Genomic DNA, 26,557 nt, shown 5'->3' with positions numbered 1-26,557 from the left:
ATGAAAGCCGACTGGGTGACTGTTGGCCAATCACCAGGAGATGGTGAGTTGTAGTTCTGCCTTAAGTATGAAAGCTGACTGGGTGACTGTTGGCCAATCACCAGGAGATGGTGAGTTGTAGTTCTGCCTTAGGTATGAAAGCTGACTGGGTGACTGTTGGCCAATCACCAGGAATTGGTGAATTGTTCTGCCTTCGATATGAAAGCAAGCTGGATTTCACCAGGAGATGGTGAATTGTAGTTCTGCCTTAGGCATGAAAGCTGACTGGGTGAACTTTGGGCTAATTACCAGGAGAAAGTGAGTTCTAGTCCCACTTTGGGCATGAAAGCTGGTTGGATGATTTTGGGCCAGTCGCTCTCTCTCTCAGCCCAACTTGCTATAGAAATCAAAATAACAAGCAAACAAACATTCGTTCAAAATGAGGACAATTCCCCCATATGGTACAGACAGAATTTCTGCCTCTTTAGTAAATCCAAGATCATCTTCCCATTGTGTGTGCGTGTGTGAATTGGGAGCAAGTGACGGAGATCAAGATCCTAATCTAACTTAAATATAGTCAGCACCAAAGCCAAAAGGGATAACAAAAATCTGACATCTCCGATCAGATACATAAAATACGATAAAAAATTGTTGAAATGGTTTCATGACAATGCCACCAAATTCAGCTGTACGGAGACGTGAACGCAAATACTTTTGTCGAAAATTCCTGTCGAAACAAGTCTGATTGTTACTTGGCTCCCAAACATTTTCAGACTGGTTTCTCTTGGGAGGTAGCTTCAAAGTCCTCCCTTGCAGATACTACTTGTGTGCAAGATAAATCTGTAAACCATGATTTGCACAGCAATACCCCACCTCTTAAATAGTCTTCAAAATACGTTGCCAAATGTTTTAACATCAGGGGAATGTTGTGGACTGTTGAATTAGAATAGAATAACAGAGTTGGAAGGGACCTTGGAGGCTTCTAGTCCAACCCCCTGCTTAGGCAGGAAACCCTACACCACTTCAGACAAATAGTTGTCCAACATCTTCTTAAAAACCTCCAGTGTTGGAGCATTCACAACTTCTGGAGGCAAGTTGTTCCACTGATGAATTGTTCTCAATTGTCAGGAAATTTCTCCTTAGTTCTAAGTTGCTTCTCTCCTTGATTAGTTTCCATCCATTGCTTCTTGTCCTGCCCTCAGGTGCTTTGGAGAATAGCTTGACTCCCTCTTTTTTGGGGCAACCCCTGAGATATTGGTCATGGTATCATGTCTCCCCAGTCCTTCTTTTCATTAAACTAGACATACGCCAGTTCCTGCAACCGTTCTTCATATGTTTTAGCCTCCAGTCCTCTAATCATCTTTTGAATTGAAGAGTATAACTGTATGAACTCAACTGCATCAGCTCCAAAACTTTTCCATACTTTGGTGAAGCTGGGTTGGCATATCTTCTGATACAAGGAGAAGATCTTGCATTCTCAGCAGGCTGGAAGAACTTACAAATAAGAGAGGCAAAATTGGTGGCCATATAAGAGAAAGTCTTGTGTTGACAGCAGACTTAAAAAGAACTTCATACAAAGAAGTGGGGCAAAGTTGGTGATCAATAGAATAGAATAGAATAGAATAAGAATAAGAATAAGAATAAGAATAGAATAGAATAGAATAGAATAGAATAGAATAGAATAGAATAGAATAGAAATAGAATAGAATAGAATAGAATAGAATAGAATAGAATAGAATAGAATAGAATAGAATAGAATAGAATAGAATAGAATAGAATTCTTTATTGGCCAAGGGTGTGATTGGACACACAAGGAATTTGTCTTTGGTGCATATGCTCTCACTGTACATAAAAAGACAAGATACATTTGTCAAGAATCATAAGGTACTTTAAAACCTGAACTGTTCCTATTGGGTATCTTACCAGAGAAATTTAGTAAAGAAAATACATATTTGATTATACATGTTATAACTGCAGCGAGGATAGCATTTGTGCAAAGATGGAAAGCAAAGAAAATCCTTACAGAGGGGGAAGTAATTAAAAAAAATATTGGATTGTGCAGAAATGAATAGATTGACTTTGACAATTAAAGAAGGAGAGGAATAGGAATACTTTAAGATATGGGGGCAATTTTATCATTGGTTAGAGAAGAGATATATATAGGGTAATGTTGTAATGAAATGAGTGAAGAAGAAGAGGAGAAAGAAGATAGATAAATGTACTAATAGAAAAGCAAGAAATGTGGGAGAAATATTATAATAAATGAAATGATACTATTAAGATATGATAAATAGTGGAAGAGGAGGAAGAAGACACAAAAGATGCACTCAGATGATGCACTGAATGATTGATTATGCATTGTATGCTTGCTTGTCTATAAAATAAAAAACTTAAAAAAAAAAGAATCTTAAGGTACAACACTTAATGTTAGTCACAGGGTACAAATAACCAATCGAATCATACTAGGAAACAATCATTATATAAATCGTAAGGATACAGCAATAAGTTACAGACATACAGTCATAAGTGGGAGGAGATAGGTGATGGGAACGATGACAAGATTAATAGTAGTGCAGACTTAGTGAATAGTTTGACAGTGTTGAGGGAATGATTTGTTTAGCAGAGTGATGGCGTTTGGGGGAAAAACTGTCCTTGTGTCTAGTTGTTCTGGTGTGCAGTGCTCCATAGCGTCGTTTTGAGGGTAGGAGTTGAAACAGTTTATGCCCAGGATGTGAGGTTAGGGTTAAAGGAAGAAGGTTAGCTCAGCACCTGGTTGAAATTGTGCATGGTCCTCAGGTCTGTAGATCAGGCCTTCTCCTTGGAGACACTGAATCAAAGAGGTAGGAATTGGGTATGACAGAGAGGACAATTCATGATGTGGGATTGACCATTTTTTCCCCCAGTAGGGAGATGAGATGGTGGGTGGGACACCATGTTGGACTGGGCTCAGTGGTGAAATCCAAATTTTTTTTACTACCGGTTTCTGTTTGCGTGGCTTGGTGGGCGTGGTGTGGCTTGGTGGGCATGGCAGGGAAGGATACTGCAAAATCTCCATTCCCACCCCACTCCAGGGGGAGGATACTGCAAAATCCCCATTCCTTCAACACTCCTGGGGGAAGGATATTGCAAAATTCCCATTCCCACTCCACTCTGAGGCCAGCCAGAGGTTGTATTTGCCGGTTCTCCGAACTACTCAAAATTTCTGCTACCAGTTCTCCAGAACCTGTCAGAACCTGCTGGATTTCACCCCTGGCTGGGCTGGGCTGAAGCATAGCCTTGGTGGGACCCATGCTAAAAAAAGGTTGAGTTGTCTAACTACAGTTCTGGCTACAGTTCTCCCCACTTCTCATATTCTCAATTCCTCCTCTCCCCATTTTCCTCTTTTGGATAGATTGCAGGAAGAGGAAAAGTCACGTCCGCAAAGGGTCTCAAAAGGTCTGTCGTTTTGGAAGCTCACCGAGAATGTCTTCAAATGTAGCAAATCCTATAGAAGGACCATCTTAGCTTTGCTTGAAAAAATGTTGCTGCTTTTAGTGTTGCTACGAAACATCTGGCATTGTAAACAATAATACGAGATTTTTGAATGGCCCATCTGAATAATTTACGGAATAATTATTACTTAAAAAAAAAAAAGAATTTCTGATGCTGGTTTTCAAAATCACCATTCATGGTCCTGGAAGAAAGAACCAGGAAGTCAAAATGTTGATTCCCCGTGGGAAAAAAAAAATTGGCTAAAGAATTGAATGTTGGTTAAATGTCACTTTTTTTTTGAATACCCCAAGAAAGTAATCCTTCCTCTGAAATCCTGAAAATTTGATGTCTGTTTTTGTGTTTGTGTGTGTGTTTTTAGGTTATGATGATGCAGCAGAAACTAACCTGATCTCCCGCCCCATCCACTCAGCCAAGCTGTTGCAAGAAAACCATCCTAGAACTATTCGCAGAAAAAGAAGCGTTGGTAAGAATTTTGTTTTTTTTAAAAAATGCACCAAGGTGTGTGGGGGAATAATCTTTGGAAGGACTTGGTGGCTGGTGTAGAATTTAATTTAAAAAAAAAAAAAAAGCGCGAGAGAGGAAAGATATTTTGCAAAACATATAGAAAAGAGAAGTGCACGCGATTGTTTTTATTTTTATTTTTCTTCAGTAGCTCGGTCACCTTCCAAGGGTTATAATATGCTGAAAAAATGCCTGACATTCAATTTTCATGTTCCTGCACGCTCCGGGTGAAATCCGAGCGAGGGAATGTGGTGCTGGTAGTTCTTTTATAGTTCACGGATTTGCAACTAACTGGGGTTCTTCAAAAAAACTGAATGAAATAACAAGACTTTCCCTCTTGCGAGAGAGATTGCTTGCTGACCCTTTGTGTGACTCGTGGCTCACTTTCCCTTCCGCTGGGAAAAGGCAGATTTTCTGCTTCTCTGGGTTCTCTGTCAGATCTCAGTTCTCTCCCAGGACAGACTGTAGTTCCATAATTCATTTCATTCCTTGGGGAGTCTACCTGTTGTACGTCTGCCTGGATTTTGCGCTTGCCTTCTTTTCAAGCGGGATGTTGAGATTGGGTTGAGGACATAGGTAGTTCTCGATTTACGGCTGCAATTCAATCAGAATTTCTGTTGCCAAAGAAGGCAGTTGGCTAAGTGTGTCACATCCCATAATACAACATTATGAGGAGGAAGAGGATAGGTAAAGATAAAGGTTTCCCCGCACATGTGTGTTAGTCATTCCCGACTCTAGGGGGCGGCGCTCATCTCCGTTTCAAAGCCGAAGAGCCAGTGCTCTCCGAAGACGTCTCCGTGATCATGTGGCCGGCATGACTCAATGCCAAAGGCGCATGGAACGCTGTTATCTTCCCACCAAAGGTGGTCCCTATTTTTCTACTTGCATTTTTTACCTGCTTTCGAACTGCTAGGTTGGCAGAAGCTGGGACAAGGAACGGGAGCTCACTAGGGATTCGAACCGCTGAACTGCCAACTTTTTGATCGACAAGCTGTTGATCCACTGATCTAGTTTAATGAGAAGGAGGACTAGGGGTGATGCAATAGCAGTGTTCCAATATTTGAAGGGTTGCCACAAAGAGTAGGTCAACCTATTCTCCAAAGCACCTGAAGACAGGACAATGGATGGAAACTAATCAATGAGAGAAGCAACCTAGAACTAGGGAGAGATTTCCTGATAGTGAGAACAATTAATCTGTGGGACGACTTGCCTCCAGAAGTTATGGGTGATCCAACACTGGAAGTTTTTAAGAAGAGGTTGGATAACCATTTGTCTGAAGTGGTATAGGGTTTTCTGTCTGAGCATCGGGTTGGACCAAGGTCCCTTCCAACTCTGTTAATCCGTTAGATGATTAGGAAGAGGAAGAGGAGGAAAAGGAATAGCCTTTATACACCTCCTTTCTTCTGTAAAACACCAGACATCCATTTGATTGTCCCCTAGATGTGTCTTCAAAAGAATCCTGTGGGATGAATTGGGCTGAGAAACAGCATCTTTGGGGATCAATTGGAAACTTGAATTTGGTTCTTTCCAGGCCAAGACCAACATCTTCCATGATCCTTTCCAATTTTAGGAACTGGTTCAGCCACCTATTTAAGTCAAATACATTCGCTGCCAAAATATACAGGAATCACTATGATGAGGATCCCATCTCAAGGAATGACTGGCCACCAGAGTGGAAAAAATAGTAGTAACAGAGAAGTAACAGAGTAGTAAAGTCAAATATAGTTGGCTGCAATAAGAAGGGAAATTACTATAAATATATATATTTCCAGACTTTTCGCTGCTTGCTCATACAGATTGGGATATTGTTCCCACCCTACTTTGGGAAGCAGTTTAAAACTATGAAGGGATGGAACAGGACAGAAGTTTCCTGAATCGAATGTAAGAGAAGAACAGGCGAGCTGGAGGGCGGAGTGAAAGGAGTCATCAGCCTAGCATCCTTGCATTGCCACAAACGATCCCGTTCCAACCCCTCCTGAATTCAGTTGACTTTTATCTGCTGCCAATTTAGCGTTGAACTGTCGTTGATAATATTCTTGTCTATAGGCATGAGCAATAAATATTGTGAGGTGCAACTTAATATAGGATCTCTGATTCTTTGCACCTGACTTAAATCGATAAAATAGGAACATGGGCACCCGGTATCAAATAGCTATCCGATTCCTCTGAATTTTCCCTGCCTGTCTTCAAGAACTCTGGTCAGTTTTTGGCAAATGAACCCAGAAGTGGCCAAATGCTCTGTTACGAGTTGTAGTGGTGCCGTGGTTAGAATGCAATACTGCAGGCTACTTCTGCTGACTGCTGGCTGCCACCGGCTCAAAGTTGACTCAGCCTTCCATCCAGGGATGAAATGCTCCTGGATCGGACCGGATCGGCCGATCCGGTAGCGATATTTCCCTGTGGTTTGGCGATCTGGTAGCGATCGCCGCCTGGATGTCATTACTTCCTGGTTTTAACCAGGAAGTAATGTTTTTTTTACCTTCTGTGCATGTGAGCGCACAGGGAATGTGCACTTCCAAACTGGTAAGGAAGGTAAGTAGATTTCATCCCTGCTTCCATCCTTCCGAGGTCGCTAAAATGAGGACCCAGATTGTTGGGGGGCAAGAGGCTGACTCTGTAAACTGCTTTGAGAGGACTGTAAAAGCACTGTGAAGTGGTATATAACAGTGGTGGGATTCAAAATATTTTACTACCAGTTCTGTGGGCGTAGCTTGGTGGGCGTGGCATGGCTTGGTGGGTGTGGCAGGGGAAGGATACCCATTCGCTCCCGATCAGCTGGGACTCAGGAGGCAGAGAATATGGGGGCGGGGCCAGTCAGAGGTGGTATTTGCCGGTTCTCCAAACTACTCAAAATTTCCATTACCGCTTCTCCAGAACTGGTCAGAACCTGCTGAATACCACCTCTGCAGTGGTGGGTTGCCCCTGGTTTGGACCAGTTCGCAAGAACCGGTAGTAAAACCAGCAGGAGGCTCCGCCCACCGCCCCGGATGTTATCATAGGCGATCTGCGCATGCGCAGAAGCTTCTGAGCATATGCAGAAGCTCACTGCATGCACGATCCCATTGCGAACCGGTAGTAAAGGTAAGTAGAGCTCACCCCTACACCTCTGGTATATAAATCTAAGTGCTATTGCTATTCTTGAGTCCCAACTCCACATCACTCTTCTCGTTTCACCTTTCTACAGAGGAAGCCATTCCTGCAGTCTGCAAGACGCGGACGGTGATCTACGAGATCCCTCGGAGTCAAATTGATCCGACTTCTGCCAACTTTCTGATATGGCCTCCCTGCGTGGAAGTGAAGCGGTGCACCGGATGCTGCAACACCAGCAGTGTGAAATGCCAACCCTCGCGGATACACCACAGAAATGTCAAGGTGAGGGGAAGCAGAATGCTGTCTTAGCGGAGCTGGGTATCTCACGTCTGTCCTTGCTCGCCTTTGAAATAATATCCAGAATAGCAACCGTTCACATTTGCTGTTGGGAAACTCCCAGCTAGGTAAGAAGGAGGAGTCAAGAAGGGAACTAGCTTTGAATCCTTGCACAGCTGCAAGAGTCATAAACCTGAACATCCCCTCCAAGTTCCATGAAACCTTATCTTGTTGTTCCCAGAGAAGGCAAGTGTCATGGGCGGCATGCAAGACAATTAACTAACTAACTAACTAACTAACTAACTAACTAACTAACTAACTAACTAAACAGGTCCTCCAAAACTCCATGGGGCAAATTAGAAAAAAAATGTCACTCCATCGAATCCCAGTGAAACCGCAGGTTTTTAATTCACAGATGCAATTGTTCCATCTAACGTGCTTGTTGTTGTTAGTTGCGAAGTCGTGTCCGATCCTTTGCGACCCCATGGACCACGTTCCTCCTGGCCTTCCTGTCCTCTACCATCCCCCAGAGTCCATTTAAGCTCACGCCGACTGCTTCAGTGACTCCATCCAGCCACCTCGTTCTCTGTCGTCCCCTTCTTCTTTTGCCCTCCATCGTTCCCAGCATTAGGCTCTTCTCCAGGGAGTCCTTCCTTCTCCTTAGGTGGCCAAAGGATTTGAGTTTCATCCTCAGGATCTGGCCTTCTAAAGAGCAGTCAGGGTTGATCTCCTCTAGGACCGACCGGCTGGATCGCCTTGCAGTCCAAGGGACTCACAGGAGTCTTCTCCAGCACCAGAGTTCAAAGGCCTCCATTCTTTGGCGCTCAGCCTTCCTTATGGTCCAACTTTAACAGCCATCCATTGCAACTGGGAAAACCATCGTCTTGACTAAACGCACTTTCGTTGGCAGGATGATGTCTCTGTTTTTTAGTAAACTGCCTAGATTTGCCATAGCTTTCCTCCCCAGGAGCAAGCGTCTTTTAATTTCTTGGCTGCAGTCCCCATCTGCATGCTAAAAATATATCTCCATCTAACGTGCTAATAGATAGATAGATAGATAGATAAATAAAATATATATTTTGCTGATAAAGAAATAAAGGGAGACTAGTATAGATCTATTTCGAGCTTTTTAGCTCTCATCAGCCAGCCATACCCTTACTTGGATTCAAACTTGGGCTGCCTGCATGTTAGGCAGTTGTATTAACCACTGAGCCACAAGTTCTCCTCCCTTCATCCCATATCAGCTATATATAGCAACTTTTGCCTGGGGCATGGGGCATACTGCCATCTTTGAGGAGTTACCCCCTCGCCCTGATTTCTGGATGCCACGGCTTCATAATCCGTGTGCTTTCTCTTTTTCTGCGCTAGCCCTTTCCAATCTCTGAATGCAAGCAGAAGTCCAGACAGGAAACACCTTAAACATACAACCTGGGAGTGAGATAAGGTAGCTATTGTGTGCTCAAATGGCCAGTCCTGACTTCCTTGAGGTCAACCGCATTTCGAATTCTTTTCGAGAAATCTTTTCTTTCCTTTCTTGGCGGTTTCTTTTCGTAGGGAACCAGCTGCCACTGTCATTTTTTTCCTGGGTGGAATTCAAATATAAGTGTTTGGACGGCAGACTAAAGAATGTTCAACGCCTTCTGATAGTTGTTTCTGGGAATCAGTGAAGAATTAGGTTGTGCAGATTAATTGTGCCTGCGTTTGTGTGTGTGTGTGTTATGTGTTTAAGATGGTGTTTTGCACCTCCTGGAATTAAGTTATAACCCTGGATGCGTAGGAAGGTTAAACAGCAGGAGAACACCTGATTAAGTCCTCCTTACAGACTCCCACAGCCTTGCTGTGAAATGATAACATGACTCAGGGAGATCTTGAATGTTTTTTTTTTAAAAATAAAATCCCTGCTTAGCCAGCTTTCCTTAATTAAATATTATCTTGGCTAAATTGGGCTTTGGATTGGGGAAGCATTGGAGCGGGGTGAGGATCGGGGTAAACGCGCCGGATATGGGTTTTAGAAAATTGATGGCATCGCTCCGAGTGAGGCTAAACCTTCTTGGAGAAAAGGATTTTGATCCGTGATCATGGGGAAATGCTACAACAGTCGTAAGTGCAAGGACTAGTTGTAAGTCACTTCTCTCGGTGCTGTTGTAACTTTGAACCATCGCAAAACGAATGGCTGTAAGTTGAAAATTACTGTATGTACAGTCTAAAACGTCCCTGGGAGGCAGGGGTGAAATCCAGCAGGTTCTGACAGGTTCTGGAGAACCAGTAGCGGAAATTTTGAGCAGTTTGGAGAACCGGCAAATACCACCTCTGGCTGGCCCCAGAGTGGGGTGGGAATGGAGATTTTGCAGTATCCTTCCCCTGGAGTGGGGTGGGAATGGAGATTTTGCAGTATTCTTCCCCTGCCATGCCCACCAAGCCACGCCCACCAAGCCACCCCTCACAGAACTGATAGTAAAAAAAAATTGGATTTCACCACTGCTGGGAGGTTATAATACTGCTTTTCATAAAGTTTCTTGATAGATTATACAGGTAGTTCTCGATTTACAACCACAATTGAGCCTGAAATTTCCGTTGCTAAGCGAGCCCCATTTTACGCCTTTTCTTGCTATCGCTCTTAATAGAATAGAATAGAATAGAATAGAATAGAATAGAATAGAATAGAATAGAATAGAATAGAATTCTTTATTGGCCAAGCGCGATTGGACACACAAAGAATTTGTCTTTGGTGCAGATGCTCTCAGTGTCCATAAAAGGGCGTGGCAGGAGAAGGATACTGTAAAATCTCCATTCCTTTTCCACTCCAGGGGAAGGTTACTGCAAAATCCCCATTTCCTCCTGATCAGCTGGGACTTGGGAGGCAGAGAATAAATGGGGGGCGGGGCCAGTCAGAATTTTTACGACCGGTTCTCCGAACTACTCAAAATTTCCGCTACCGGTTCTCCAGAACTGGTCAGAACCTGCTGAAATCCACCTCTGATCCAATGGAATTTAGATGTTTTTCCTCCCCACCCCCACCCCCCTTTGAACAGCAGACTTCTCTTGACGCTGTAGCAATGGTAGGACATTTTTGGAGAGCCTTTGCTGTACGGTTGCAAATAGCTCTTTAGAAAATAGCTTGGGGGGGTTGAGTGCATGTTTTGCAGGCAAAAGATTCCACGGTCCATCCTGAGGTCTTCAGATGGGGCTGGGAGATGTGTCTGAAACCTTCAAGAATGTCTACTATTTATGGTTGATCACGCTGGACGAGATAAATGTAGAATTTGCTTGCTATAAAACATCTTCTCCAGGGGTAGGCTTCAAAAATTTTAGCAACGGGTTCTCTGCCCAGTTGCTGGGTGGGCGTGGCCATGGTAGGCGTGGCCATGGTGGGTGTGGTCTAGTCGGCCTCTTGCACCACAGCAGGGGCTGTTTTCACCTTCCCCTGGCCTCCGGAGGTCCTCCGAAATCCAAAAATGGGCCCATTTCCGGCCTTCCGGAACTTCTGGGAGGCCCATTTTTCGCCCTCCCTGAGCCTCCGCGTGGGCCCTGCACTTACCTGGCATCCAAAACGGGCTGCGTGGAGTCTCCTGGGAGGGGTGGGCAGGACCAGCCAGGAGTGGGATTTGGGGGTTCGCCGAACCACGCAGAATCTTCGCTAGAGGAGGCGAACCCGGAGCAGCCCACCCCTGATCTTCCCGTATTCTTCGCTTGTCTGTCTCTTGTCTGGTGGATCCCTGATTTTTGTTCATAATAAGAGGGGAAACGGGATTTTCTAAGAAAAGACTCCTTGGATGTCCTTCTCGGTGCTGTGTTTTTGGAAGCAAACTTCTGAGAATCCATCCCAGTTTACTCTTAAGTCACGCCTGGAAAAAAATAACAATAGCCTGCTGCAAAGGTCTTGAGAAAAATCCTCCCTTGGCTTAATGTTAATTAAAAAACGAGGAGTTAAATGAGAGTGGTGTGTTTTTTGTCAGAGTTGTGACCTTTCTGTCACACCAATGGCTTCCAAAAGAAAATCCATGTTTCTTTCTTGGGTGACTTAAATGCTCTTTCTCTCTCTCTCTCGTCTTTGATATAATTAATTGTTTCACATGCTCTTTGGAATTCCAGTGTTTGGGGGTGTGGGGGGGTGGGGGGATGAATGGGGCCTGTGTCCCATAATCCTGAAGATTCTCTTTTGGGGTCATGCAGAGAGTGGTCAAGATTTCTGTTCCGCTTCTTCCCAGAAGGGAGTGAAAAGCTGGCCTTGTTCTATTTCCCACCGTGTCAAGTTTACGTTAAAACCCTTCTACTTATTTAATTTTATATCCGGAAGCAGAAGGCCTTCGGTTTCGTAGTTTGGTTTTTTATTGACAAGACGGGGGAGACAATTGGTCGTTCCTCAGTGGACTTCCAGTGAGTTAGGAAAGCCTTTAAGTTGAGAAGAAAAGGTGCTAGGCCAAAGGAAGAGATGGAAAACAAATGTTTATAACACCTTTAGTCCATCAGATGATGGAGGAGAAGGAGGGAAGGGGAAGGAGAAGGAGGAGAAGAAGAGGAGGAGGAGGAGGGAGGAGGAGGAGGAAGGAGAAGATGGAGAAGAAGAAGGAGAGGAAGAAGAGGGAGGAGGGAGGAGGAGAAGGAAGGAGAAGAGGGAGAAGAAGAAGGAGAAGGAGAAGAAGAAGGAGAGGAAGAAGAGGAAGGAGGGAGGAGGAGGGAGGAGGAGAAGGAAGGAGAAGATGAAGGAGAAGGAAAAGAAGAAGGAGAGGAAGAAGAGGAGGAAAGAGGGAGGAGGAGGAGGGAGGAGAAGGAAGGAGAAGACGGAGAAGAAGAAGGAGAAGGAGAGGAAGAAGAGGAGGAAAGAGGGAGGAGGAGGAGGGAGGAGGAGAAGGAAGGTGAAGATGGAGAAGAAGAAGAAGGAGAAGGAGAGGAAGAAGAGGAGGAAGGAGGGAGGAGAAGGAGGGAGGAGAGAAGGAAGGAGGAGGAGGAGGAAGGAGAAGACAGAGAAGGAGGAGGAGGAGAGGAAGAGGAAGGAGAGGAGGAGGAAGACAAAAGAGGGAGGAAGAGGAAGAAGAGGAATAGGAAGGGAAAGAGGAGGAACATTCTTTTTCCCCTTCTTTTTCTCTCTGGGACCAGGAGAATAGCGAGTAGGGGAAGGTTGAGATATACCGATTTGGGCAAGATTGGGAACAGGCTAATGTGTGAAAAACCAATCGAGAGTGAAAAATACGATTCATGCAATTCTCCCCAACATGGACTTACGATACGCAAAGCCATCTCTTGTCTAAATCAATGCAGCCTCTTTTTTTTTTTTTTTTTGGATGACTTGGACCAGTCGAATGGAAATGCTTTTATTCTCCTAAGATTTTAAGTGGGCAATTTGTGGTTGTGGCTTTTTGGTGTTATTTTTAGGAACTGTTTTTCTTCGGTTTTGTTGCTTGTGCTTTGAGCCTCTCCCCTGCCTTCATCCGGAACTTCTGAATAAATGCTAGACGAAGTCATTCATCTTAAGAATTCTTCTCAAGTTCTCTTCACCTTTCTAGGGATGCCAGATGGTTACAGTAAGGTTCTGCATTTAGGCAAGAAAAACCAAATGCACAGGTACAGTATAGATGGTACCTTGCTCAATAGTAGTAACTGTGAGAGGGATCTTGGAGTCCTAGTGGACAACCATTTAAATAGGAGCCAGCCGTGTGCAGCAGCTGCCAAAAAAGCCAACAGAGTTCTGGGCTGCATAAACCGAGGGATAGAATCAAGATCACGTGAAGTGTTAAGACCACTTGATAAGGCCTTGGTAAGGCCACACTTGGAATCCTGCATCCAGTTTTGGTCGCCACGATGTAAAAAAGATGTTGAGACTCTAGGAAGAGTGCAGAGAAGAGCAACCAAGAGGATTAGGGGACTGGAGGCTAAAACATATGAAGAACTGGGTATGTCTTGTCTGATGAAAAGAAGGACTAGGGGAGACATGATGGCAGTCTTCCAATATCTCAGGGGCTGCCACAAAGAAGAGGAGTCAAGCTATTCTCCAAAGCACCTGAGGGCAGGACAAGAAACAAAAGTCTGCATTGATTTAGACAAGAGATGGGTTTGCGTATCATAAGTCCATGTTGGGGAGAATTGCATGAATCGTATTTTTCACTCTCAATTGGTTTTTCACACATTAGCCTGTTCCCAATCTTGCCCAAATCTGTATTCCTCAACCTTCCCCTACTCGTCATTCTCGTGGTCCCAGAGAGAAAAAGAAGAAGGGAAAAAAGAATGTTCTTCCTCTTTCTCTTTCCCTTCCTATTCCTCTTCTTCCTCTTTCTCCCTCTTTTGTCTTCCTCCTCCTCTCCTTCTTCCTCTTCCTCCTCTTCCTCCTCATCATCCTTCTTCTCCATCTTCTCCTTCCTTCTCCCTTCTCTTCCTCGCTCCTCCCCCTCTTTCCTCCTTCTCCTCCTCCTCCTCCTCTTCTTCTTCTCCTTCTCTGTCTTCTCCTTCCTTCTCCTCCTCCCTCCTCTTCCCCTTCTCCTCCTCCTCCTCCCTCCTCCCTCCTTCCTCCTTCTTCCTCTTCTTCCTCCTCCATCTGATGTAGGTCCAGTTCTCCTAGTTCTCCATTAAACAGGTCTTGGCAATGAAAGATCTTAGTAGCTAAATTAACGACTACTCTCTATTTATCCAATTGTCTTTGAGTAACAAGATCCCTCTACAATTTCCCCATCCAGCATATGATTCAAAATGGTGTCGTTGGTCTTGCTTTTTTGAGAGGAGAGACGAAGGCTGTAAATCCCTCTGCTTTTCCAAACATCTCCATCAGTTAATTCCTTTCTCCCCAAAATGTAATCCAGCCGTCCTTTCTCGAGATGCATTAGGCAAACAAGCCGGGCTGCTCAGCTGTTCCCTTTTGTGCTTCTCTGGCTTTGTGTTGTCTATTTAAACCCCAACAGAATGTCAAAACTTTGGCCCCCTGACCCCTGCCAACCTTTCGGAATGGCCGAGTTCATTTGACTGTCATTCCCATCGTGCTGTGGTTAATCCGCTCTAGTTTTCCAGCAAGAAAATATCTTTGTAAAGAAGGGCAGGCCAGTTCTAAAAGGTCCTTCCTTAGTAAGTAGGGGGAGATCTGGTTTCTTGAGAAGAAGGCAACGTTTCGAAGGCCCCCCAGTTATGCGAACTCTAAGGAATGGTTGCACAGCCAAGGAAAAGATTAAGGAAACCATAAGACTCAGAATTGTTTTATGACAATATGACATTTCCAAAGGATTGAGGTGTTGTGACCTAGGCTTCCCGAGTCATTAAAACACACCAGTAATCCCAAAAATCTCTTTTATTGCAACAGCTGTGAATTACGTTCATTCACAGCTGAGTCCCAATTAGTTGCAAAAAGTCCTTCAGGATAACATGCTTTGACGTGCTGCCAAAGACCTACTTGGCAAAGCCACACGGAGTCCAGAATCAAACAGAGATGCCGACTGGGAACAGAATTAACAACGTTGCTTTCCTGCAAAGTGCCCATATGCCTTTGCTCCTCTTTTAAGCTTTATGGGAGGGGTCAATCATCTCATTAGAGAATTCCTGGGGTGTGTATGTAATGGTATTCCACAATTTTGGCCACTACTGTAAATACGTATAACATACTCTTTGTTGCTTGCTTTCTGGACCGTCGTTCAAGCATGTTTTCCTATAATATATTTAGACTACTGTTATAGTCAGTGGCTTTACATGAGAGTTGGTCAATCTTGGGAGAAAAAAAAAATTGCGGGCATCACAACCTCATTGGATTGTGATTTATTTCGAGTGTTGCAACCTTCCGTGCAGATTGACTGCATCGCTGAACATGCGACGATAGACTGAACGTGTTACATTTCGCATCAGACTCTCTTGTCTGGTGTGAAAGTGTTTTATTATCTCTGGGGTTCTGTCTGGATCTTTGTTGGCCGAGGTCTTGATCTGTGTTTTGTTGTAAATGAGACAACTTAGTCATCCTTTTGATGTTGGATGACTCAGAGTGGCACTAGATTCCTTTCCTTTCTCTATTTTCATGTTGTCAGGCTCAGAACAGAGAAAGTAGGTGAATGGGCATCAAAGCTTGACTGACAGGTCAGTCATTCTAACCAAATCGGTCTACCCAAAATCACCAGTTTGGAAAGGGATGCAAATAGCAATAGGACTTAGACTTATATACCGCTTCACAGTCCTTTACAGCCCCCTCTCTCAAGTTTACAGAATCAGCATATTTGCCCTCCACAATCTGGGTCCTCATTTTACTGACCTCGGAAGGATGGAAGGATGGATCAACCTTCAGCCGGTCAGGATCGAACTCCTGGCAGTGGGCAGAGTTAGCCTGCAATAACTGCTTTCTAACCACTGTGCCACCACGGCTCTTTGCGTCTCTCAGGGGTCAAAAGGGCAAGCACTTCTGCCCTTAGAGAAGTTGGTTTCTCAACAGTTGCAAAACATCTGGATGAACTTCCAGTTTGAGTTCTAGGGAAGCTGCTTTTCTTTCAGATGGCTAAGAGTTGGTGACTTTTAATTACTTCTTCAATCTGTCTTTTGAGGCGACAGGGTTTGTTAATCATCTCAAAAGCTTCTGTCTGCAAGGCCAATTAGGAGAAAAATGTTGCCTCAACAGAGCGGGAGTCATCCTGGCCTTCGGTATTTGCGCAACTCTGTAAGGATTTATAAACAGGGAAAGGAGTAAAATGGTATGTAGGAATGGCCTTGAGAGGAGGAAGAGCCACAGGCTAGACAATAATTGGATAAGAGGCAGCTGAGACTACAGAAGGAATCGGGGCATGGTAGAAGGAACCGTCACTAGTTTCTTGGACTGTAAAGGTGAGGGGGTGGGGGAAAGAGATTTCAGATTTGCTTTCCTTCAGATTTGCAAGATAGCATTTAGACTTATATTCTGCTTCACAGGGCTTTACAGACTTCGTTAAGCGGTTTACAGAGTCAGCATATTGTCCCCAACAATCTGGGTCCTTATCAGTGGTGGGGTTCAATTTTTTTTACTACCGGTTCTGTGGGTGTGGCTTGGTAGGCATGGCAGGGGAATGATATTGTAAAATCTCCATTCCCTCCCCAGTCCAGAGGAAGGATACTGTAAAATCTCCATTCCCTCCCCAGTCCAGGGGAAATACTGTAAGAGCCTGGATAGCTCTGCAGACTAAGCACTGTAATTTAACACCAGCTGTCTGCAATTAAAGTAAGTTCGAATCTTGCCAGGCTCAAGGTTGACTCAGCCTTCCATCCTTTCTAAGGTAGGTAAATTGAGGACCCAGTTGTGGGGGCAATAAGCTGACTTTGTATAAAATATACAAAAAGTATGAAGGCTATTGCTTAATGCACTGTAAGCCGCCCTGAGTCTCCGGAGAAGGGCGGCATATAAATCAAATTAAAAATAAATAAATAAATAAATAAAAAATCTCCATTCCCTCCTCACTCCAGAGGAAGGATACTGTAAAATCTCCATTCCCTTCCCAGTCCAGGGGAAGGATACTGTAAAATCTCCATTCCCTCCTCACTCCAGGGGAAGGTTACTGCAAAATCCCCATTTCCTCCCAATCACCTGGGACTTGGGAGGCAGAGAACAGATGGGGACGGGGCCAGTCAGAGGTGGTATTTACCGGTTCTCCGAACTACTCAAAATTTCTGCTACCGGTTCTCCAGAACCTGCTGAATACCATCTCTGGTCCTCATTTTACCCACCTCGGAAGCATGGAAGGCTGAGTCAACCTTGAAATTGATGTAAGCTTTTCAAAATAGTCTGGACAAGAAGCACACCCAGGAATGCTAACTCTGTCTTTATTGTAAAGGTTACATGAACAGAATCTTGCAATACACCAATTTGGTAGACTAAGCAGGAACGGTACGTGGGAATCAACCTTAGGAGACAGGAGAAAGAGCCATAGATAAGACAATGGTCAGATAAGGGACAACGTAGCCCAGGGAAGGTATTAGGACGTGGCAAACCTCTCAAAAGGAACCCTCCGTCTAGTTTCTTGGGCTGTAAAGGAGAAGATGGATTTTCAAACTTGCAAGAATCTGTTCCTGCAACCTTATAATAAAATTAGAGTTGATACTTACGGATGAGCTTCCTGCCTGGAGGACTACCTACCTCGCAAGGCTGACAAAGAGTCTCTCTCTCTCTCTGTGTGTCAATGAATCCACAACCCAGCCAGGTCAGCAAAGAAATAAGACTGCTTTCCTCTTTGGTTTTTGATTTATGCCTGTTAAGAGTCTAACCTTAAGATGTAGAGTGGTTGGCTGAATGTAACTTAGGGTGTATTTTGCAACGTCAAATGTGACTTCGGATCCATTCAAGGCATGTCGGGTGCCTAGGAAACCGGATCTAAGAAGCCTTGGTAGTACAGTGGTCTAAAGCACCCTGTTATTAAGACCAGCTGCCTGCAATTATTGCAGGTTCGAATCTCGCCAGGCTCAAGGTTGTCTCAGCCTTCCATCCTTTCTAAGGTGGGTAAAATGAGGACCCAGTTTGTGGGGGCAATAAACTGACTTTGTATAAATATACAAAAGGATGAAGGCTATTGCTTAACGCATTGTAAGCTGCCCTGAGTCTCCGGAGAAGGGCGGCATATAAATCAAATTAAAAAAAAAAAAGGAATCTTCTTATTCACATAAGAAGAAAATGAATCTTACAGTTTTCCTCAAAAAATAAAAAATAATAAAGATTGCAAATGCATGACGTGCAAATGTGATAGTTAACATGTTATAAATTCTTTTGATTTTCAAAATACATCCACCCCAATACTGGTAAACCATCTGTCACACAAGTCCACATTTCAGGATAGTAAATGTTGGTCCCTTTGCCATTTTTTTTTCTTTTTAGAAAAAAAAAAAAACCTTTTTTCAAGCATATTCAAGGGTATCTTGCCTGCCAAAATACTCCAGCTGCAAAGAGCACTTCAAAAACAACTTCACTTGAATCAGGGAAGCTACAAAGTCAAACCTGACTTTGGCTAAATGCCACACACTTCATAAATGCCCGCCAAGTTATCTTGGACAATATCCGGTTGATGAATGATCCTTTCCTTTTCCAGAACATTATGCCAACAAGCTCTTTGTAAGAAGGGTGAGGGAGAGTTTGGGGGTAAAACGGAGGCTTTACGAGATCCCAAGTCCAAGTTAGAAAAATTCCACTTAAAACCCAAGAAGCTTTTTTTTTTAATTGATGGTGACACAACAGGGTCTCTTTCCCTTTGCTTTGAATCTTAAATCTCACTCTCAAAAAAGTTGTTTTTGGGAGCAGTTTCCTCCTAGCAGATTATTTTATCACTGCTTTGGAAAGGAAAAGTGTTTTGGAGTTCAACAGTTTCACACCAAATAATGAGGGTTAATTATTTTGTTTGCTTCCTGGTGAGTTTAGGGATACGCCCTGCAAATCGTGAACAATACACACACGAAACCACAAAGTTCTTCTCCAAATCAGTTCTCCAAATCTTGTTCTTGGCTACTGTTTGGCTTAACAAGTTCCTGAATATTATTATTATTATTATTTTTGTCAACCTGTAGGTGGCCAAAGTGGAATATGTTAGAAGAAAACCCAAATTAAAGGAAGTTCTGGTGAAGTTAGAAGAGCATATGGAATGCACTTGTACAATGTCCAATTCCAATCCAGATTTTCGAGAAGAAGAAACAGGTAGGTTGGAGTAGATTAAGAGACTGGAATTGATGGTGTTGGATGTGTTTTTTTGACGTTCCCCAGGGCTCTCGAGCATTAAACATCTGGAAATGAGAAACATGCTTGTGAAAACCACAGCGATGGAAGAGAGTTCATATTGCTTAAATTTACACGTTATGAATTTCAGCATGGAGGATATGTCTTTTTCAAGACTAATAAGTCTTGTGCTCAATTCTGGGCCTTTTGAGAAGGATTTAGACAAGCTAAAATGGACACCCAAAAGATGGATAGGAATGGGGAATTCCTTCATCTTTTCAAGGAAAGATGAAGGAATTGGGGCATAAGAATATAGAATTTGGGTTTGGTGTTCTCTTAGTGGTGACCCATAGATTTGAGGGATGGGGAGGAGCTGGTATTTAATTATTTTTTAATATATTAATTGATATTAAAAACAGTGGAGGATGGGTTGGTGTTTGCCTTCTCTTTCTTTTTGTTGTTCCGTTACGATTACTAGTATTATTTCTCATGTGCCTTATAAATTTTATAACGTTTTGGGCAGATTAGTTTCTGATGAAGCATTAAAATTGACTCCCGATCTTTTTGTTTTGAGAGTACAGTCAAACCCAACTGAGATATATCAGATAAAATAACTTTAAATCCATTTATTTGCATGTCAGGAGGATTAAAATTAACCCCTGGGATTATCTGATATTAACTGCAGATAACCATGGGGTACATATTTCATCCCACACTTAGGATTGCACATCATGAATCTTAGCATGGCAGATACATCTTCTCTAAAGCTTGTAAGTCTTGTGGTCAATTCTGGACCTTTTGAGAAGGATTTAGACAAAACTGAATGGACACTGAAAAGACAGATAGGGGATGGGGAAATTAAACTTTTCAAGGAAAGATGAAGAAAATGGCACAAGAAGGTAGAGTTTCGATTTGATGTCCTCTCAGTGGTGTCCCATAGATGAAGACCATGACTTGTTTGCCATGGCCCTCGAAGGGGAACATGGAATGCTGGCTCTAAGTATCGCCCAAATTCCATCTGGATCAGTGGTGAAATCCAAATTTTTTTTACTACCGGTTCTGTGGGCGTGGCTTGGTGGGCATGGCAGGGGAAGGATACTGCAAAATCCCCATTCCCTCCCCACTCCTGGGGAAAGGATACTGCAAAACCCCCATTCCCACCCCACTCCAGGGGAAGGATACTGCAAAATCTCCATTCCTTCCTCACTCCAGGGGAAGGATACTGCAAAATCTCCAATCCTTCCTTACTCCAGGGAAAGGATACTTCAAAACCCCCATTCCACCCCACTCCTGGGGGAAGGATATTGTAAAATCTCCATTCCCACCCCACTCCAGGAGAAGGATACTGCAAAACCCCCATTCCCTCCCCACTCCTGGGGGAAGATACTGCAAAACCCCCATTCCCTCTCCACTCCAAGGAAAGGATATTGCAAAATCTCCATTCCCACCCCACTCTGGGACCAGCCAGAGGTGGTATTTGCCGGTTCGCTGAACTCCTCAAAATTTCCGCTACCAGTTCTCCAGAACCTGCTGGATTTCATGCCTGATCTGGATGTTAGGAAAATCCTTCTAATAGCAAGAACGGACCAACAGTGAACCCTGTAGAGAGGTGATATCCTCTCCTTCATCAGATACATTAATTTGAATTTCTACACGAAGCGAGTTGCTAAGGACCTCATTAGACCCTTTTAAACTTTGTGGTTCTGATCAGCGTGTTATTCTGTAAAAACCTTCAATTCGTTGAAGTGGTTCTTCTCTGAGAACAGTTTCTTTTATTCCTTTGCTTCCATAAATGCATGCCCTTTGTGGCTCATTTGTTCAATATACCAATGCTGCCATTATGTCAACAGGCAGACGTAAGAAAAAAGGTAAAAAACGACGGAAATTGTTAAAACCCTCCTTAAAATGGAGCCCATGACCAGGTACGAGCCATATATGGAAACTGCCTTTAAGATCACAACCAATAGAAAATAAAAAATAAAAAATTGGGCTATTATTCTTCCCATATTTGATCATTATTTTAAGATTTTGGGCATTGGCTGTTGCCGGGAGTGATCCAGCAATCAAATGTGATTGGCTAAACTCAGCTTTTCTCTTTAAAGCTACCTCTGCAGGTGCTTCATTCTGAAGTTGCTATCCTTGGTGCTTTAAAAATGATTGATTTGGAGGCTAATCAATGCGGATTCGTAATTATTGTTGATTTCAAAGGTATCAGGTTGTTCTCGAGAACTCTATGGATGGATGTCCATTTTTCTTTTGCTGGAATTTTTTTTTTGCAGTGGCTAATTTGCTGGCCTGTGGCTGGCTGGAGGTTTTTAAGTAATTCTTTTAACCAAAAGAAAGCTAGGTAGGAAACTGACATGCCACAGAATAAAGCCACAGTCTTGGGAAGATGTAATTATTTATAAAAAATGGGCCCCGCCAATAGGGCTCCATCCCTAATTCGAAAAAAAAAAGATCGCTAATGAATGTTACTGTCAGGGTTCCGAGAGGGTTACTCAGCGAGGGCCCATTTCCCTAAAATATGGGCATAATTCTAAATGGGAGTTGTTGAACAGGGGTCCCCAACCTTTCGGACCTCAGGGACCACTTAATTCATAATTTTAAATCCCACAGACCACTAATATGTTCTGCCTAATGACCGGCTGGGTGGGCGTGGCAAGGTGGTCATGTGACTGGGTGAGCGTGGCCAACTCGATGGCCAACTCAATGTCAATCACATCAAGGGGCGCCTCGCTGGCCTCTACTCATCCTTTTCCTGCCAGCCAATCCTCTCCTCCCTGCCTGGGCTCCTTAGGGCCCCAACAGGGAGCTAAGCAGCCACCATGAGAAAACAGCTGGCTCAGTTCAAATTGGATCTGACCGAGAAGGAGGCTCAGCAGAAGCACCTCACTGAGGACTAGGAACATAGGCTTTCCAAGCAGAAGGAAGACCTGCAGGATTGCAAGGCCAGGTACTGGCTCCTGGAGACTAATTTTTCTGCGGATCACCAAAATTTTCTCACGGACCACCAGTTGGTGACCGCTGTCTTAGAAGACTCAGTGGGGTAACCTTCTGATTTGGAAACATTTTTGGCCCTCAAGACAGGAAGTTCATGAGATGCCCTCAACATTTCAAATCCATCCCATTCCCCTACCCTCTCTCTGCCTCATCATCTGGCCGTCCAACCTTAGGATGGTCTTCCGATTTTAATTCTCAAGTCAGATGAATGAAGTTGCCAGCTTTATGAGCAACTTATATTTGGAGCATGGAAAAGGGGGAGACAGACAGACGGACCCAGAATTGATGGATAGAAATCTCTTTTTTTCTAGAGATTTGGGAAGGTTTTTATATTTGAGGTCCAGATGATGAGGTAGAGAGAAGGGGGTAGAGATAAATCTTTAGCCTGATTTATGATCTCCAGCAAATAATGATTAGAGTCAACGATTCTTTAATTACGGACGTCTTTTTTCTTTCTTTCTTTTTTTTTCTTTTACAGATGTCAGGTGAAAATAAGCTAGAAAAGATTTCTTTCCGGGACTCGAATGTGCAGGATCTGTTACATTCCTGAACCTACGCTGTATGGTGCTTTCTGGATAAATACTTCACTCATCTTCCTATCCGGGGTCGGGGGGGAAAACTGGTTGAGAGAGAGAGAGAGAGAGAGAGAGAGAGAGAAAGAGAGAGAGAGAGAGAGAGAGAGAGAGAGAAAGAGAGAGAAAAGGGGGGGAGGGAGAGATAAAGACACAACCACACACACAGACACACACACACACTTCACCAGAACACACAAGGGACAAATGTATAGTTGTTTAAATATGACATCGCAGGAAGTATTGTAGCCGTCTGCAAAATAATACGACGTTTCCCTATCCATGGCATCGAGAAATGGTGATGTGAATAGAACGAGAAGAGGACGAACAACAAGTGGACAGCAGACTTCCTAAAAAAAAACTGTCAATGGTGCTTTTATTTTATTCCCCTCTTGTCCGTTTTATTTTTTTCCTCGAGAAATGCGCCTGAGGCCAAGATGCTGACGGACGGATTCAAGATGGAGTTTGGAGGCACACACACAAACACAAATGCACACACACACACAAAAACAAACAACGGCAACAACGATGACAAACCATCAAGAACAGGAATGTATCAAATGCCAGGGCGGAATCTAGAGTGGGTTTTTTTAATTTTATTTTTAATTTTATTTTTCTTTCTTTTTTTTTGGCTTGGCGGTGATTTAAAAGCCTATTAAAAAAAAAAAATCCATCTGGGGCGCCTTAAGTATTTGTTTTATTTTGGGTTGTGTTTTTTGTTTTGTTTTTTTTACACCCTCAAGTTATTGAGCTCTTCTTTTTATTCTTTTGCCTAGCATTTTATTATCTCTCTCTTTTTATTTTTTATTTTTTTGGACTACATTTACCAATAATCCGATATAAGAGAGACTGGTGTAGCGGCAATGAAATGGGATCATGTGAGATTATGGCATTTTTATTTCTCCTAGCGGGGTGGGGTGGGGCGCAGACTAATGAAATGTATTAAAATAAAAATGGTATACCTATGCATAATTTTCTAAATGTTTCTTGGTTTGTCTTACCCTTTTTCCTTTCTCCCCGGCCTCTTCCTTTTTCACAAATATATTATTTAAAGCAGGTAATTGGGGTTCCCCCCCTGCTCCCACTTCCCTCTTCAAAGAGTTGCCGAAGAATTAGCAACATGGTGGACAGGCTTTATTGGATAGTCTCGTGGCCGCCATCTTTATTTGGAGAATATAGTCATGGAAGATGGACAAACAATTCAGTTAGAACAATTAATCAGTGGATTAATCAGTGTTTGGGATTCCCTCCTCCATTTCCCTCTTCAAAGAATTGCCGAAGCATTAGCAACATGGTGGACAGACTTCATTGGATAGTCTTGTGGCCGCCATCTTTTCTTGGAGAGTATAGTCACGGAAGATGGACAAACAATTCAGTTAGAACAATTAGTGGATTAATCAGTGTTTGGGGTTCCCTCCCCCACTTCCCTCTTCAAAGAATTGCCGAAGCATTAGCAACATGGTGGACAGGCTTCAATGGATAGTCTCGTGGCCGCCATCTTTTCTTGGAGAGTATAGTCATGGAAGATGGACAAACAATTCAGTTAGAACAATTAATCAGTGGAACAGCTTATCCCCTGAAGTTGTGGGGGCTCCAACACTGGAGTTTTTTGTTTTTGTTTTTTAAAGAAGAGATTGAAATGGTATAGGGCAGGGGTGGGCAACTGTGGCCTTTTTACAACCTGTGGACTTCAACTCCCAGAATTCCTGAGAGAGCTGGCTCAGGAATTCTGGGAGTTGAAGTCCACAGGTTGTAAAAGAGCCACATTTGCCCACCCCTTGTATAGGGTTTCCTGCTTGGGCAGGGGGTTGGATTAGAAGACCTCCAAGGTCTCTTATTCTGTTATATTCTGTTAACTGGAAAGGATTGGTTGTACTATTGATCATGTTTACTTAAATTTCATAGCTTGAGAACGGAGCCCAATCGGGAGGAAGATTATTGGACGAATAATGCTAACTCTTACCTAATTCTAGAGAACGCCAAGGTGTATCTTCAAATAAACCCTTAATTCTCAACGGGGTGCAGAGGTTCCATCAATTCCTTGTTTTTTTTCTTGAAGATACAGAGTTGGAGAATAATTTTTAAGAATGTTGACAATGTTGGGTTACGCGAGCTTTAGGTTATATGCAAGTCAAACCAAACCAAACCTTTTTTTTTTTTTAACCGTATATTTGAGTCGTCCACAAATACTATTGTGGAAAACCAGCTTTTGTCTGTTTCAGTGGTGTGAGATGTACAAAATTCTTCTTGTTACTCATACTGTATTGATATCGCTGTGGCCTGGAACAACCTTGCTGGAAAACATAAAATTCTTTATTTTTGGTATTAAACAAAGAGAAAAAAAAATGCTTTATGTGTATTCAAAAAATAATAAGTGTTTCCTTTTTTTGGGGAGGAGGGGTTAAAGGTGATGTTTGTATTTTTTTAAATCTAAAATTAATGGTTTTCTATATCCAAGAAATCCTGTTTTGTTTTCTTGAGCCAGAATATTAAAAAAAAAAAAAGTGAATGAGATTGGGATATGTATTTTATGGACGTATTTTTCTAGCAGCGATAGCTTATCTCATTTAAAGTATATTTATTTTCGTTAGGAGAAGGAGAAAAGATTTAAGTATGGTGTCCTATATTTCCAAAGGAGAAATGGGTTGGTTGTACGTGAGAATGTCTGATCCAATGGGAGTGGATCTTCCTTAGCCTGCTTTCCACCACCACTGGTAGAGATGCTTCCATCGAGGACAGAAATGGGATGAAGTCTTAGTTCAGTTCAATGGGCCTCGAGTTCCTTTCTCGTTGATTTTGGCTCAGATCACTCAAGATCAACTTTCCTCTGAAAATATAGGACTAAATAATATGAGTTTATGATAGCTTTCCATCTTCTTTTTAATTGGCTGGATGGCCTTCCTTGACTTGGGTTATTGTGTCTGGCACTTTAAAGAGGAAACCTCTGTAGGGGTTCTTTTGTTAGACCTTTTCAGCTAAAATAGCTTCAGAGTTTGATGAGGTTGGGCGAAAGGGTTGCTCATGAACGTTGCAGTGATGGAGAGGGAAGGAGAAAGAGGTTTTTTTGACCAGGAATTCATGATAGAACAAGACCTTTCTCTTGGTAGCTACCATCATGGTTGGGCAAATGACAGAAGAAGTCCATGGTCCATGAGATCATGTTTCTAGGAGTTAACCATAGGGGACTTTGGACCATTCCAGGACCCAGGAATAATAAAAGATGTTTAATTGCAGACTTCCTGTGGAATAGGACCTATTGTCAGCGTTCCAGAAAACCCCCCAACTCCAAGTAAAAACTCTGAAGCAAGCATTTTTCAAAGTTCTATTTACTAGAATAGGTAAATTGGCACATCTGGGAAAACCTGAATCTGAGAGGTCCAGGTTTTCCCTCAGTAAATCAAAACCCCCAAAACCATCCCCTCACTCCTCAGTCGATCACATGCTCCAATCACCATCCGTCCCATCTCGAGACAGCACTCCGACCACTCCTTCTCCAGAGGCAGGATCGGCCTGACCTTGACCAACAGGAAGAATGCTATTATGTCTAAAGACACCCTCTCTACTAAATCTCCCCTCCTACTTTCCCACACATGAGAAAGTGGCAGCATGGAAGCTTCCAGCCTAATATGGCTTCCAAAGCTGACACCTACATTGTACAGTAAATGTTGACATCCTTTCTCATAACCATCGGAATCCTAGGCTTAACTTCCCTATCTCCTTTTTCGTACTGGAGAAGGCTGAGAAATAAGCAGAACCAGTAGAGGATGGTGCTTCTCGGAGTTTGACTTGATCTTGGGAATCTGGAACAAAGTCCCCAGCCATCCATGAAGCTCAGTCTGGTTTATGACCCATCTTTCTTTCTCTCTCAATCCAGTCTACCTCATGGGGATAAAATGAAAGGAGATGATGACCCTTTAGACCCAGAGGTCTTCAAATTTGGCAGCTTTAAGACTTGTGGACTTCAACTCCCAGATGAAGTCCACAAGTCTTAAAGCTGCCAAGTTTGAAGACCTCTGCTTTAGACTCT

At 43.2% G+C, this 26,557-nt stretch overlaps 1 protein-coding gene across 1 annotated transcript; it reads left to right on the top strand.

Annotated features, from left to right (window-relative positions):
* On the top strand, window positions 1-24,208 carry PDGFA (platelet derived growth factor subunit A). Its single transcript, XM_070955348.1, has 5 exons — window positions 1-43; window positions 3,830-3,934; window positions 7,157-7,344; window positions 18,814-18,940; window positions 22,437-24,208. The coding sequence occupies exons 1-5, from the start codon at window positions 1-3 to the stop codon at window positions 22,445-22,447; spliced, it is 474 nt and encodes a 157-aa protein (XP_070811449.1). The 3' UTR covers window positions 22,448-24,208.
* The last annotated feature ends 2,349 nt before the right edge of the window (window positions 24,209-26,557 follow it).

Source organism: Pituophis catenifer, unplaced genomic scaffold (genome assembly GCF_029215685.1).
Source record: "Pituophis catenifer annectens isolate HBS135680 unplaced genomic scaffold, rPitCat1.0.hap2 SCAF_16, whole genome shotgun sequence".
Lineage (NCBI taxonomy): Eukaryota > Metazoa > Chordata > Lepidosauria > Squamata > Colubridae > Pituophis > Pituophis catenifer.
This window is presented reverse-complemented; position numbering and strand designations above follow the sequence as displayed.